Consider the following 15,093-nt stretch of genomic DNA (forward strand, 5'->3'; position numbering starts at 1 on the left):
AGGAAGATGAGATAAGAGAGGGTGGAGTGGAACATACCTGGCACAACAACGACATTCTCCCAGCCTCTGTAGATGGTCCAGGTAAGTGTCTAAAACAACTTGGCCCCTTCCTGTGCCATCTACCTAGTGGAGCATCCACAACCCAATCGTTAAAATATTTCTTTCCAGAGCCCTCGCAGAATAGAGATACCAAAGCTGGTGACAGATTATGAAGTGATAGTCGTGTTATCACATTACAGCACTACTGACATCTTAGGAAGGGATTATGTTTCCGTCTGGACGCAAGTTGAACATGAACTACATTTTAAACACACAACGTGAAGGATTTGCACCACATGTACAATGTGCCAATTATACAACACCATCAAGAGCTATCCTCTCAGGAAGGAAACTGGAAGCAAACATAAAAGCTCACAACTAATATGTATTTGAAAGTTTTGTGTAGTGATACAAACCAAATAACTGTCAGTTCAACAGTAGTTTCAGTGTCTGTCTGACACCTCCTATTGTAATTCAACCATCTAATCATTCCCTTTCGTTAAGTGTGAATGTGATTTCACACTTCTACCTGGTCAGGTAGCTTGCTTTCTTATTATTTAACAGCTAAGTACTTGATAATGATTCTTGCTGTTTGGTGGGAATCTCTGGGGAAGTAGAAATGGTCCAAGGCCAACTCTAATAAAAATAAGGTGAATTATATTCAAACTAAAACTTCAGATGCCACTGTGAAAATGGAAATGTCATGGTCTAAAATTCACTTAGGATGAAACATCACCAAGGTAGGAAATGATTAACAAACTAAAGGAGAATTAATCATGTCCCCCTAAACTCCCTCGGCTAATCTCTACTTGGTAAGGTGGCCTGTAAAATTTTTTTTAATGACCCTTCTAATTCAAACCTTCATGTCTCCTTAATCTCTGTTCCAAGACCCAGCGAGCGCTATCATGATTTACTCCACCTTATGTGTTTTTTCCTCACGATATATATAACAATAGCATTTTTATAAATAGGTGAAATGGGTGGGAAGGAAACAAGTACGCGTCTACCTGTATGCTATTGTGATGTCACAGACTATAAAACATCGAACATAGGCAGAGTAATTGTTTGGTGTACTGGAAGGAGGATAATAAAAGTACTTCCACTACTAAAGAACATTAAATGTGAAAAAAAGAAAAAAAAAGACTGATGGCAGTTTGGGTGTAGTGTATTTGTTTTTCGTTTTCCTAACATACTGTGCCAAGTTTTGTACTCTTTCTGTTTCCAATTTTGCTTTCGGTGAAGGTTTCTTGAATCTCAGCAGTCCCACACATAAACATGTATCGTTATATCCATTAAGACTTAAGGTTTTAGATTTTCAACTATGAGGGAGAACTCAGCCAAAGATGCTTGAAAGATAAATACGTTTAATTAGGGGCAGAGGATGATCATTAAAGGAAGTCTGACTGCTGCAGAAGTCATTAACAATCTTAAATGAAATTTTTATTTTTATGATAGCCATTTACATGTATAATAAGAGCCAATGATTCTTAGGAGCAGTGTGACAGAAACAGAGTGTGGCGAGAACTCATGTAAGACATACTATTTAAATGAGCTGGTGTTAGCTATTCATATTTGTTAATGAACTAGATATGCAGGGCTATAAGAATGAATGTTCTGATGCTTTAAATTTTAATATCTAGAAATCAAGGGTAAGGATCAATTACTAGAATTTCCACCCTTAAAGGAATAATTATTAACGATATAACAAATGTACAGCTCCAAGCTTCTGAAAAAAAAAAAAGTTTAATTTAAAAAAATTAAGATCAGTAGTTGAAAAAGGGCCAAAACAGCCATGTCAAGCTGTAGTAGTCCGTGATCATGGCAGCTTTTTGTGTTGGTCATGGATCATAATTCCAAATGCTTTAATATACAATAATCCATACGAATGCATTACAGACCCTGTTATCACCTGTAGTTAATGGTGCCTGTGATACAAATGAACAGGCTGTTCCTTGCTCTTACCTTTATGGTAAATAAACTAGCATTCTGGAGTCACAATAATTAAATAAAATGTAAATCCCTAATCTCATTTGGCTATTTGGACCAAGAAAGTTACCCAGCTATTACCTGTCTGGTTCTAATGATTAGTAATGATTTATTGTTCTTTTTTTTTATTGTTCCAAAAGTGCTCTGATGTGGTGCCTTGATGTCTAATGAAAAGAAATTGGTCTTAAAAAGCTACTCATTGTTTATCCTGACTCTTAGATAACACATTTTTCTTCTGATAAAATATTTTTCTTATTTATTGTTCAAAACACACAATATAGACAATAATTCTAATTCTGGTGCTGTTTTATTTAGTAGTGTTTTATCCCTGGTGCCTGGCTGTCTACCATCATACCTCAGCACATAGCTTTACTCTGAGATAAGCCCCCTCTCTTTTGCTCTCTCTCCCATGCTTTCTGTAGTTTGTCTGCAGGATGCAGGTTTTCCACTGAAGAGCGCAGTGGAGTTCTTACTGTGCCTTTCCGGTTCCAGCACAATCAAAGTTTTGTGTTTAGAATTGTCCTTGACATTCTTTCGTCCCACAATGGGGTGGACACAGTGTGCTGGAAACCATGACATCATTATCATTGACACAGACTTAAATAAATCACCTGCATCTTGGCCTCTTTCTGCTTATTCAAGGATTCTTCATCTCGAGGAAGAAAGTGCTCTTTATTTTTATAAACCTTCATCCCAAGGGTGACTGGAAAACGCAAACTTTTACAAGTGTTTTAAAAACAAATATACTATGTGGTTTTAGACACAGTATGCTGAGTCAGAGGTGTCTTGGGAAAAAAATGTTTAAGGTTAGGCATGAGGCAGAAAGACAGCCAGGATTGCCTTTAGTTCAGGGGGGATAGATACTCCTAACCCACGTTATGATGTCCTTCTGAATACGGATTCATGTGAAACTTAATTAAATAGGCATAGGCATAGTATTTAAAATACATACCTGAGCTTGATGTTCAAAAAAGAAAAAGCTTGCTGCTCAGTAAATTGAAGCAAAGTACATTCTGGGTGAAAGTGACACCATCTCAGTTGCACAATCTTTGGTAAAAGAGGGTTATAGCTAAAGTATTACTAAGTGCCAACTACACATGTGAATACGCAGCATTTAATAATTTGAGAAGCAACTACCTCCTGTAACTTCTCTTTACGTTTTCATAAGAAAATGACAATGAGGAAGGAAGTGCAGCAGAAATCTTGAACATTACCACTATTATGCAAAAAAAAAAAAAAAAATGCTGTTAACTGTTTTCCCCTCAGTGACTTGATCTCTCAGATGGAAAACTTATGATTCTTCTGACTCTTGGCTACCAGAAATCACATGAGAGGAGCGAGGAAGAAAGACACAAAAGTTATATTTATATCTAGTACTGAACTTCTCAGAAATACCTTAATTTAATTCCTTGCAGAGACTAATAAAAATATCAGATGAGGGAGCCTTTTAACCAATCAGTTATTATAATTGACAATAAAGTATTGCTGTATATTGAACTCCTAAATGTTTTATGCAAAATGTCCCAGTGAAAATATTCCTTAAATAAGGGAGAAGTCCAGGGCCAAGAATGAATTTAAAGTGGTCGTAGAATTTAAACAAATATCATTCAAATTATCTGACTAGTATTATGCCCAGTGGCATTAAATTAGCATCTATTTATATCTGTGTACTTTACCTTAAGAGGCTCATAATTTTTCAGTTCTGATGCCATAAACAGATATGCTGCAGGATACTACTTGAAAAACATATATTTTAATTTTGTTGTAACATTTGCTAGAATCTGTTTTTCTACCAAATAATTATGACTAGAATGTGATAAGCAAAAATGGTCAGGATAAATTTGGGAATTCACAGAGTCCTATTTATAAAGTTTCTCTTGTTTTAAACAAAATGATTATCACAGAGAGATATTCATCCTGGATCGTGTTTGGTTCTCATTAGTATTGTTATTGTAAAAATAAAAAATTTAAAAGTCCATGTTTAATTTACTTTCTTGAAGGATTTTTAACTGTCAGCTGTCCTTCTCTGACTTCACATATTCTACAATTTGGTAGGCAGAAAATTTGAGAGTTCTCCTACTTTCCAGACTCTTCCCATTTTAAAATATTACAATTTTAGAAGATGACCTTTTATCATCTATAGATCTTCAACTTCAGTGTTACATATTTTCATCTTCATCAGAACCTTGAGCTGTTCTTATAGCTATGTTTTTCCTCAGAAAATGACTATGATTCCCCTACTGGGGAATTAACGGTAAGGAAGAAAGATATTTATGGAGTGGTAGGGAAAGGAATAAGGAAAATATGTTTTAGAAGTTTATATAAAACAGTGAAACAGGTGTTTTCAGTACCTCTGGGATGCTTGTTTTATAAACTGGGCATTTCAAGTTTTGGTATGTAGAATTAGGTTCTTTAAAATTTCGCTTGCATAGATTAGCACCATCATAGCTACTCCAAGGAGGGAAAAAAAGCATGAAAATAAAATAAGAAATTCTGACTTGTCTCTGATAATCCAGTGTTACCAGAGGCATAGCAGCCAGTGTGCCTCTTCGTCAGTACAAATACTTAGTTGCTTTTGACCCTTATTGAAAAAATAATATCTTTCCCCCTGTTTGTCACTAGAACTGCCACTAGAAGAAAAGCCTTTCGTTTGCCCCAAATAAGCACCTCTGTTTTTCACAGCTTGCAGTAATGCTTAAAGTAAATAAGTTCTTGTGCAGCTAGCACTGTTGGATTCATTCAGTTGCCTGAACAAAGCTATTGTCTAGAGGTTTACAACAAGCCTTTTCTCTGTTTCCTTTAAAAGAATCTTCCTTGTTCCTGTGGTAGGCATGCTTAGTATAGTAAGCCTTTCTACAATTTTCAAATGCTAAAGATAATCTTCCCCCACAGAAGAAATGAAGGAAGACTATGACACTATGGGGCCGGAAGCCATGATCCAGACCACAGTTAACAATGGTACAGGTAAGTAAGTTTACCACGCCAAGGTCATGTTTGTCCTGCGTCATGTGGATTTAGTGAGTCAGGGACAGAAACACTGACCCATCCATTTGTATGTCTGTGATTTAACAATTAAGTCAGACTTTACAATTCTCTTGTTTTGTTTCAAATCAGAATTCTCTGTTTTGGTATTTTATTCAGCAAATATATCTTTTATTCTTAAACCCTAATTTGCCTGTGGAAGTTAAGAAAACTGAACTGGATTTTTAAAAGTATCTTTTCAAAGCCTGAGTTGGGCAAATTTCTGGTAGTAATTTTTATTTTAAGAGACTACATAAATATAATTTGAAAATTGTAATATAATATGCCTCCTCCAGTCACCCCTTGATATTAGTCATTGAGATTCAAACGATATGGTGTAATTTAGATTGTAAAATGTTTCTTCAGAACGACAAACCAAAATTCTGTGAATGTTCCTCATAAAAACTGATCACCTGAGTTCCTTTTTATCCTATCTTCATTTTATTTCTCAGTACCTTCTAGTTCCTCTAAATAATATTTTCCAGGCAAAAGTTGCATAAAGAATAGACAATTTCACTTCTTTTCAATGAAGCTAAGAAATTGCAGTAGGAAGGTAGTAAGCGGTGCTTTGTTTTATTCTGCTACTGCTGTAGAATGGAGTTTCAGGACAATTGTGACCTTCCATGTTCTTTTCCAAAAACTGAACAGCATCTCCTCTCACACCCTCTCACGTCACTAGTGCAAATTTACACTGACTCACTATGTTTATCTCTCTTTTCCTGGATAAGGCTAAGTATTTTTGGTGTTTCAAACAATCCTTCATACCACCATCAAAAATATTACCATAGTGCCCAGTATAAGGTTAACTTCTAAAGCAAAAGCCAAAAAAAAAAAAAAAAAAAACCACATAACTATTTCCACTCAACTCACCAATGAAAACAAGTCACAGCTTTATGAAGTTTTAGAAATGTAAATAATTAAGATGATATTCATATCTCCCTTATGTCGAAACACATCACAATAGACTGTTCATGCTGTGTTTCTATTTAGAATGCTCTTATTAATAACTTACCACGCACTAATTTACATTCTTGGATATAAAATAAGAGAAATAATAGAAAACTATTGTAAATTTTCCTTCATTTGAATAATGTCAATTTAAGGTACAAAAATGAAACTGTACAATATGGGATTATGGAAAAGGTATAGAATTAGGAACCTATAATCCTGATTTTTAGCCACAGCTCTGGCAATAACTAGATTGCAACCTTGGGCAAGTCAATTGCCCTTCTTGGCACTCAGTTTCCACATCTGAAAAATGAATAGATTGCACTAGTTACTTATTAAAAATATTTCTAGTTTTAATATTCTGTGTTGTAGGGGTACCATCACTGTGTAAAATAGAAACAAGATAAAATAACTTCTTATAAAAACACAATAATAAAGAGATACCACAAATTAGATACTTTCTGTAATGTCCCAACTCATAGGATCAAAAATGGCTTCATGTTCCTTTTAAAGACAATTGTTAAATTTCAACCTCAAGCATAAATAAACTCTAATTTCATTAACTTTATAGGCATTTAAAGTGTCGCTATTCCACAAAGTGACAATTTACTAGCTGTTTTATACACTTAAGATCTAAAGTGGGGTTAATAAAAATGGTTCCTATTCAGAAGATTTAAAAATCAATTTTGAATATTCCTTCACATAGCCTTAAGATTCACCTTTTCCCATACTATTTACTATTCCTTATAGTTCATATGTATTCAGTCAATAAATAGATCAATAAGTATTCATTGAGTGTCTTCTGTCTATTCACTTTCGTGTGCACATGTTCTGGAAGATGGGCCAGGAAATCTTAGACATGGCTGTTATTTAATTTGGAAGATGAGACCAACACACAAGAAAAAATAATAAGCAATAAGTGAAAATATGTGATAAATATGCAACAAATAGTAGGAACTATAATTATTTCAAATTACAGAATATGAGCGATCCTATGGGGTGAACGTTCAGAAAAGGCTTCATGAAGGGGGTGAAATTTGAACTAAGTTCCTTTTCAGTAGTCGTGAAGGAGTGAGGAAGATCCTTCTAGCAGAACAGGAGTGTGCAAGCCAAGGAAAGAAATTGTAATATCTATTCAGAGGATAGCAAGTAAAAGGATTTGGCCGAATCAGGGGGTCCTAGGAGGCAATTCATGGGAAATGAAGCTGGACATGTAAGTTAAATGTAAGTGGAGAATGTAAAGCAACAAACCAAAGAGTTTGGGGCATGTTATACTACCGTGATTTCTGTGAAGAAAAACTAGACTTTGAGAGACCAACTGGAAGTCATTGTAGTTATTCAGGTGTGACGTGACAGAAAGCCTGTCCTCGGGTGGCGACAGTGGTGAAATTAGTAACATGACTTCTTAACAACCAATTGATTCTCTGGGTGATGGAATCAAAATGGCTTCAGGATTACACATCTGCATGTTTAGAACATGGCAAATACTTGCTATTTCTAGATAAACAGAAAGAGGATCCAATTTTGAGAAGACCTTGAGCATGTCTTTAGACAAGTATTTTCATATAAAATTATATAAATGTGTATATATATACACATATATATGTATATGAATGTTCATTGGAAATGAGGAATTGAAACCCAGGAAGTCAGGGCTAGAGATAAAGATTTGAGAGTCATGCAAATATAGTCAGATGGTATTTAACATCATGGGACTAAGACATTTACAATAAATATACTGAAACACGTAGAAAGCTGAGGCCAGGGCTTCTGGTGAGTAAGGAGAAAAATCAAATTCATTAAAAGAAAAAAGATTAAGAGAGAAAAAAATTAAATATCCAGGAGACAAAGAAAGTTTCAAAAGTAGACAATGGTCAATTGAATCAAAAGATTCAAATAACTACGACTGAAAGAATGCTGAGCAAATACATTGGACTTGGTAATTAGGAATTTACTGGTGACCCTCAGCTTAGAACTCTGGCCTTTTAGAGAATAACACATATTTCTTCCCAACCATAAGTTTACTGCTTCTTATCCCTAGCATCTTTTTGGATGCTAAAAACATGTGGAATTGAAATAAGACATCTTTAATGGTTGAAGTTGCTTATTAATGGAGTATCTTTTCTCCCCACATAGGTCCTACTGATCAAGGTCAAGCTATTGGCTTGACCTTCCTCTCCAGCCATCCCAACCTATAGTGATATCTTCCTCCAATGAACTCTTATAGAACAAATCAGCTGACCTTGCTGTAGATGCTATAGTGTGTTGTAACTTAATATATTGTCTTTTCCAAATTAGACTGCAAACTCTGAGAACACAGATTGGTTTTAGGCTACCACATTGTCTATGAGAGTGCCTTAAAATTAATAGGGTCTCAACAAATATGTTTTTATTAGTGAATGAATATGGAATTCTTTAATATCAGATATATTTTTCTTTTTTAATCAAAGCAGAACAAACACATTGGAATAGATAAATTTTAAACCGGTTAAGCATATTTTCTGATAAAAAGTGTTGTTATTAACTGGAATGAGTTGTCAGGGGAAGTCAAAATGTCTCTATTATTTCTGGATATTCAACACAAAAATTTCATTCCTAACTGAAAGTAAGGAAAAGACCTCTAAATTTCCTATGCAAGTCTACAAATCTATTACATAGTAGAATTTAACCAAGTTCATATCAATGAATAGAGTAGTCTTTTAGAATCTAAAAGTATCTCCTTCCTAGTATATTCTGCTGAATTAAAATCTGTAGAAACCACTCATTCTTTCTTAGCCTGACAGCATCATACACCTTCCTAAAGGCCATCTCTACCAGGAAGCCATCTGACAGTCTCCCACTCAAGATTAAGCACTCATTCTTTTGAGGGTCATTCTCTCTCATATTATAGTCACCTGCAGGTATGTTTCTCTCCACTAGATTGTAAACTATTTGAGGGCAGGAATGATATGGGATTTTGGTCACTTTCTCACCACAGACCCTAGAATGGTCCTGAGTCAGAAAGAGTTTTTGTAGAAATGAGAGACAAACAGCACTTGAACTTTCCTTTCCCATTTCTGGGTTGACATACTTTTGACAGCAGACCTGAAATAATCAATCAGACATTTTCATCTCCCATTATTCCAATCCCCCAAATGAGGAAGACTCAGTTACATTTGACTGGTCTCTAGCCTTCATGTCCTTCTCTGTTTAGTCTGTCCACATTCTTCCTATAACCCTTTTCTCATGGTCCAAATTCCCTTCTTAGAATCTTTAACTGTCCTTCAGTACCTATAAGACAAAATCTACATTCTTCAGACAGGTATTGAGTGCCGTCCATTTCATACCAACAGTGTTGCATTCTAGTCAGACCAAATCCCTTGGTAATATCAAAAAAGAATCACATTTATACCAACCTCTGAATCTCTGCCCATGCTATCCGTTGAGACCCTAATCTCTCACTCCCATTCCTCCAATTATCCAAATTCTACCCACCTTTCTGTTCTTCAAGGCTAGCTCACCTCCCATTTCCTTAATGTGGCCATCCTTGAACACCCCCAAACCACATATATCTCTTCCTTGTCTGAAATCCCACAGCCCTCAGGTGCACACCACTAATTTTAGCATGTTGAATTGTTCCTCTTTATGTTGTTTGCACATATTTCACCTAGTTAATTTCATGGAGACAAGCAGTTTCTTGAGCTATGAAATAGGGGTAAATTAGTATGACCTTAGTATGTGCCCCCAAAATATTTGCTTTAATAAAAGGGCTAGTCCCTGTTTGCCTCAAAGTGCCTAGTACAGCAGTGAACACACATGGTATGCATTATGACTGGTAAAATGAATGAATGAATGAGCAAATGAAAGAATGAACGGATATTAGGTGGAGAAGAAATGGACTCTGAGAAAGGAAGTCACAATAGGTGAAAACGTTCCCTGTGAAGGGGATTAAGTCCAGTATCTTCAGAGAGTGAAACCAGGCTTTAAGTCTCTGAAATCTACTTGTTAAAGGCAAAGAAAAACAGACTGTCATTACTTTTTTACAGCAAAGTTAGATTAGCAGCATAGCAAAATTGATCTACAGCATATAAAGCAGCGAAAGCCCTGATTTATAGTAATAACTTTCTACATTGCATTTAATGTTTCTATATTGGTTTTAATGTTTTAAAAATTTTAAATGTATGCTTTAACACGTAAAGAACACCTTTTCACAAAGAACTTTACATCTTCCAGATATTAATCTGGTTCAAAATCAGAATGAAATTATTATGTAGAATTTTTTTTTTTTTTTTTTTTTTTTGCGGTACACGGACCTCTCCCTGTTGCGGTGCACAGGCTCCGGACGCGCAGGCTCAGTGGCCATGGCTCACGGGCCCAGCCACTCTGCGGCATGTGGGATCTCCCCAGACTGGGGCACGAACCCGTGTCCCCTGCGTCAGCAGGCGGACTCTCAACCACTGCGCCACCAGGGAAGCCCCTATTATGTAGAATTTTTAAGAGTGTGTTTTAAAAGGTATTTTCTAAGAAGATTACAGAAATGGAAAAACTTGGGAGCATTATAAACATGAGTTTGCCAACATGCTAGTAGTAACAAGGATCTAACTTAGGTGCACGGTGATCATTAGCATTAATGTGTTTCCACGTGCATATCAAGACCTAAATAAGCCCCTGATGTTTTCCTCTTTGACTGTGTGAGAGTTATCTTTACTTAAACAATCTAGCACTCTTGTTTTAAAGGGCTATTAATAACCACCTGCATCTTTGCTGGGAAGAGGAAAACACCTTACATCTAGGAACTGGGTAAGGCCAGTTGAGGTCTTGGTTCTTAATCTTATATGACACAAGAAAATTATTGTCCAAGAACTAACTGTACTGACTGTAACTAACAGTCGTTAAACATGCTTCCAATATTTTAGGAATAATATATAAACGCTTTTACAGATAAAAAGGCAAAAGTTGTTTTGGGATGCTCTAGATTCTGGAGTCAGATAAACTACATTTGAATTTTGTCTCTACCAGTTACTAGTTACATGAACTTGAGTATAGAATAAGCCTTCATTCTACATCGGTAAAGTGGAAATAATGATTCCCTGTTTACAGAGTCTGACTGTAGCGATTAAATGGTATATCATTTTTAAAGGACCAAGTACAATGCGTAACATATACTAGATTCTCACCCTCTCTTGGTTATTTTTCTGGTTTGTTTGCATCTCCAAGTAAGCTTACCCATTTCTATTCATTAAGAAATAAATGCATTCTGAACTATTTCCTCCCTTTGTACAGGCTTTGTACTGGCTCCTCATTAATTAATTAATTCTCTAGAATACCAAAATACAATATTTAATACATTTGTAATGGAAGGACTAACCAGTCGATTCTGAGAACCTTGGCCAATTAAATTCCTTTGACGTCTTGGAAAACTACCCAGACACATTTCTTTTCACTGCTCTGAGGTTGCATTTGAAGTTAAAATAGAAAGATTAAGAAAGAATAGCTTAGTTTTCTATCTCTCTTCATCTTTATCTAGCACCTTTTTTTTTAAATGTAGAAGAGGATTTAGTAGTATTTATAATGTTTGTGTATAAGGATGTTGAAAGCTCTCAAAGATTTTTCCTTCACTTGTTCACTGAGTAGCATCAGAAATCATATCTTTTTTTCCTTCTGTCCTGTATAACAATCAAATAAACAAATAATATTTGTCACTTGTTAACACCCACTCAACTATTTCCATTTGTTCTTTTCATAGTATTTGTTGTGTGCTGAATTGGAACTGAGGTTCAAGAAACAAAGGAAATAGAAGATAATAGTCCTATCCTTAAGGAATTCAAAGTCTTATGATGCCATTAGGAAAGACAAAAATCACAATGACATGAAGGCAAAAGTTACAATTATAGCTTCATTAGCTATTCAGATCCATAGTCAATCTGGGAGACCCTACTAAGTACAAGGCATTTTTTTAGGCATCGTGAAAGATGTAGTGAACACTCACCGTCATTAATGACTTACATTCAATTGGGTAAAAAAACCAATGGAAGATGAATAAGAAATATGTGTATAATGTTTAGCACAATTTTAGGCATAATACATGTTCAATTGTTGCTAGCTATTATTATTATTATCAGTAATGATTATAATAATACATGGATTAAGATGTTTTATTTGAAATACAGAAAGCTATGTAGGTTCAACTGAGAAGTTTTCAGTATTGCAGAGGGTTTCTGACAGAGAGTAGTGTCAAACATTAGAGACATGAAATTAGGGAGGTGACTTAAGAGACTGCACGTTTCAGAGAAGGTTTTCTCCAGGACAAAGTCTTGTTGAACATGCCTCTGTGCAAAAAAGAGAGACAGCGAAAATGGCTGAAAATGTAAAAGGAGACGAGGCGAAAGATGGAGTAGGTTATCGGAAGAGTTGTGAGGGAATAGCTTTGGATGGTAGCCTTGGCTGTGGGCAGAGACACATCTTTTTTAGCAATAAGATCAAAAGAAGAAGGGAGACTTGTAGAGAAATTTCTGTTGAATTTTAGGTAGTTGATGGAATTCACATCATTTAAGTTGCACTCTTTGTAGTAAGTAGGAAAAGATATCATCAGTTGACAGTATGGAAATGGGAATAGGGTTGGAATCTTCAGGAATGGAAATTTAGAGTAATTGCTGTGGACAATGTATGGAGATTCAATTATCATCATGAAAGAATATCCTATTTGGATAACATAAACAGAAACAAGGCTATACAATTATTTACATTTCTTTAAACATTTTTTATATTCTAGGAACAGAGAAATTGGGCTGGATTTTAGTTTGGCAAGGCCAGAATGACACAAGAACAAGGGGCGGGGATGGAAGTGATTTCCAGCTTCAAGGTGAACTGAGGCAAGCAAAATCAGAATGGGTGAAATGGCCTGAGGGACTTGTCAGGGCCTGATTATCACAATGAAGTACCTGTTTCAGGGGATGAGGAACTGAATGATGGGGTGGGGCGATAGGTTGAAGTCAGAGAGTGAAAGTTCCAAGTTTCACTCAGAGAGATGGCATTGTCCCAGGGTTAGCCATACCAAGGGGTAGCTGGCCATCCCTGTTGTTGGACTAGAGAAGATTAGAGCATCACACAGCCAGGATTCTGCACGGACTATCTTTTGAGTAATGAAATTTCCCAGAATGACAATAATGACAGCCTGGGGTGAACATATGCATGGGATAAGTGTCATTTTACTTGAGCTGTATAGGTTGTGTCCTGAGACATGATGGTGAAAATGGATGACATAGATTTCAAAAAATTACAGATTGGAGGCTTTTTGAGGGTCCAGGTTAAGTTTGCTCTTCCCCATGTTTCCCCTTGGTAGGTGCAGTGTTTATACAGCCTCGATGGTTGATAAGCAAGTTGCTTGTTGAAACAAAGCATAAATGAATAAACAAAGAAATGATGAACAAATGAATAAAATAGGCACTCTGGTTTGAAATGGGGGTATGAATGAAGGAGTTTGTTGACCCATCTGTGTGTCGCTCTGCGTGTTAAGACAGATGAAGGTGGGAATGGCTCTGCTGGAAGGGTCTGTGAGGGATGGAATATTATCAAGAGATGACACAGTTTCATTTAATCTGAAGAACTGGAACTCATGTAGGAGGACATCATTAAGCATGTGGGGGGATAAACAAGTAATATGTGAAATGGGAAAGCAAAATGAACCGTGAATAAAATGTTTCTTGGTCTCTAGTCCTAACTTAAGCTTAAGACATTTTTTTTATTTACTAAAACCATAGTAATTAATATAAATTCTTCCTTTGCAAGATGTTTCATAAAGTTAGTTTTGAATTGAGTGCCTTTTGCAACATGATTAAAATTAGGAAATATCAGATTGAGAAAAATACAATCCCTAAATATTAAATGGAAATTTTAAATAGGCATCGTGAGTGGAGCATTTGAAGAACTTCCGTGATGTTTTCCATTTTACCCCAGTAGACTTAGGTGCGGGTCACTCAGTCAAAAAATAAAACAAGTGCATGGCATTCAGAAGAGCAAGGACGTGAAAAGAAAAATAGAGAAAAAAAGTTTAAAATATGATATTTTATTTACATTGAAGTTGGCATTTACATTGCCTTTCTCCCTATTAATTTTACAGTGTTATAATGTTGTTGTTCAGAGCTACTTACAACGTCAGAGCAGTCATTGCAGCATCTAGGACCTATTCAAATTATATCCAATCAGTTAGGCAAGAAGAAAAACTAAAAAGATGGGGTTGTCTCTCTCTCTGTCTTTCTCTCATATGGACTCATTATGATATAGTGTAAAGAGTAACGGGTTAAGAGTCGGGATACATGAATTCCCCATCCAGCCCTACCAGAAATTATTTGTGTAATGTTCTATGAATCATTAGCTTTACTGTACCTTAGTTGTATCGTCTGTTAAGTGAGGACATTAGACTAGAAATTTTGGACTCCACCCACCCTACCCTTTCTTCTAATGAGATTTTACTGGGAAGCGTGAACAAAGGAAACAAAAAGCATGGTCTGTGTGAGTTGCCATGGGAGGGGGAGGTTCTCGGGTCTCCTGCCTCATGATCCTAGACCCAAGGCCAGGGTCTTGGGTGTGTGACCTGCAGTCACACAGGGGCCTGCACTGGAAGGGCCTTGCCCTTGGTTTGATGCCCTACTGCCACCATTTTGCACTGAGCCTGGCAAATTGTGTAGGCAATCCTGCTTCTACCTCACAAAAGGTGTTAAGATAATCTCTGAGTATGAGCAGGATAGGAAGGGGTGGGGTCAGGGATTCCCCGCCTGAAATACCACATATAAACACCAATTCTGTTCAAGTGTACAGGATCCTTTGGCAGTATCTTGGAAGCAACTGAGTCCCAGGTAAAGATCTAGACCTAGATTGAAAATCTTGTTTGAGCCAGAAACACCGTGATACAAGGTATAGGTCCCCCAAATTGGTTACAGGAGTGATAAGGTTAGCAGGCTAGCAGTCGGTTAAGCCTCTTTAAGCATGAATTTTGTGTGTCATATCATTAGTATAGAAGAAAGTGGAGAAAAGAGTGAGAATGTTTTTGTACCTTTGTTGTCTTCTTGGTTTATAGCTTCCAATTCCTCTTATTGCTCTTATATGGAGTTTAAGTTAAAA

At 36.2% G+C, this 15,093-nt stretch overlaps 1 protein-coding gene across 3 annotated transcripts in view; it reads left to right on the forward strand.

Annotated features, from left to right (window-relative positions):
* Window positions 1-15,093, forward strand: part of ZEB2 (zinc finger E-box binding homeobox 2) — a 129,525-nt gene that overhangs the window by 88,981 nt on the left and 25,451 nt on the right. For 2 of the 3 annotated variants that reach the window (XM_060016851.1, XM_060016849.1), the window contains exons 3-4: window positions 1-81; window positions 4,918-4,989. The exon at window positions 1-81 is cut by the window's left edge and continues 177 nt beyond it. In XM_060016851.1, the coding sequence (XP_059872834.1) occupies window positions 1-81; window positions 4,918-4,989 (153 nt within the window). The remainder of the gene's footprint in view (window positions 82-4,917; window positions 4,990-15,093) is intronic. The other variant, XM_060016850.1, reaches the window with a different exon arrangement.

This window comes from Delphinus delphis, chromosome 7 (genome assembly GCF_949987515.2).
Source record: "Delphinus delphis chromosome 7, mDelDel1.2, whole genome shotgun sequence".
NCBI lineage: Eukaryota > Metazoa > Chordata > Mammalia > Artiodactyla > Delphinidae > Delphinus > Delphinus delphis.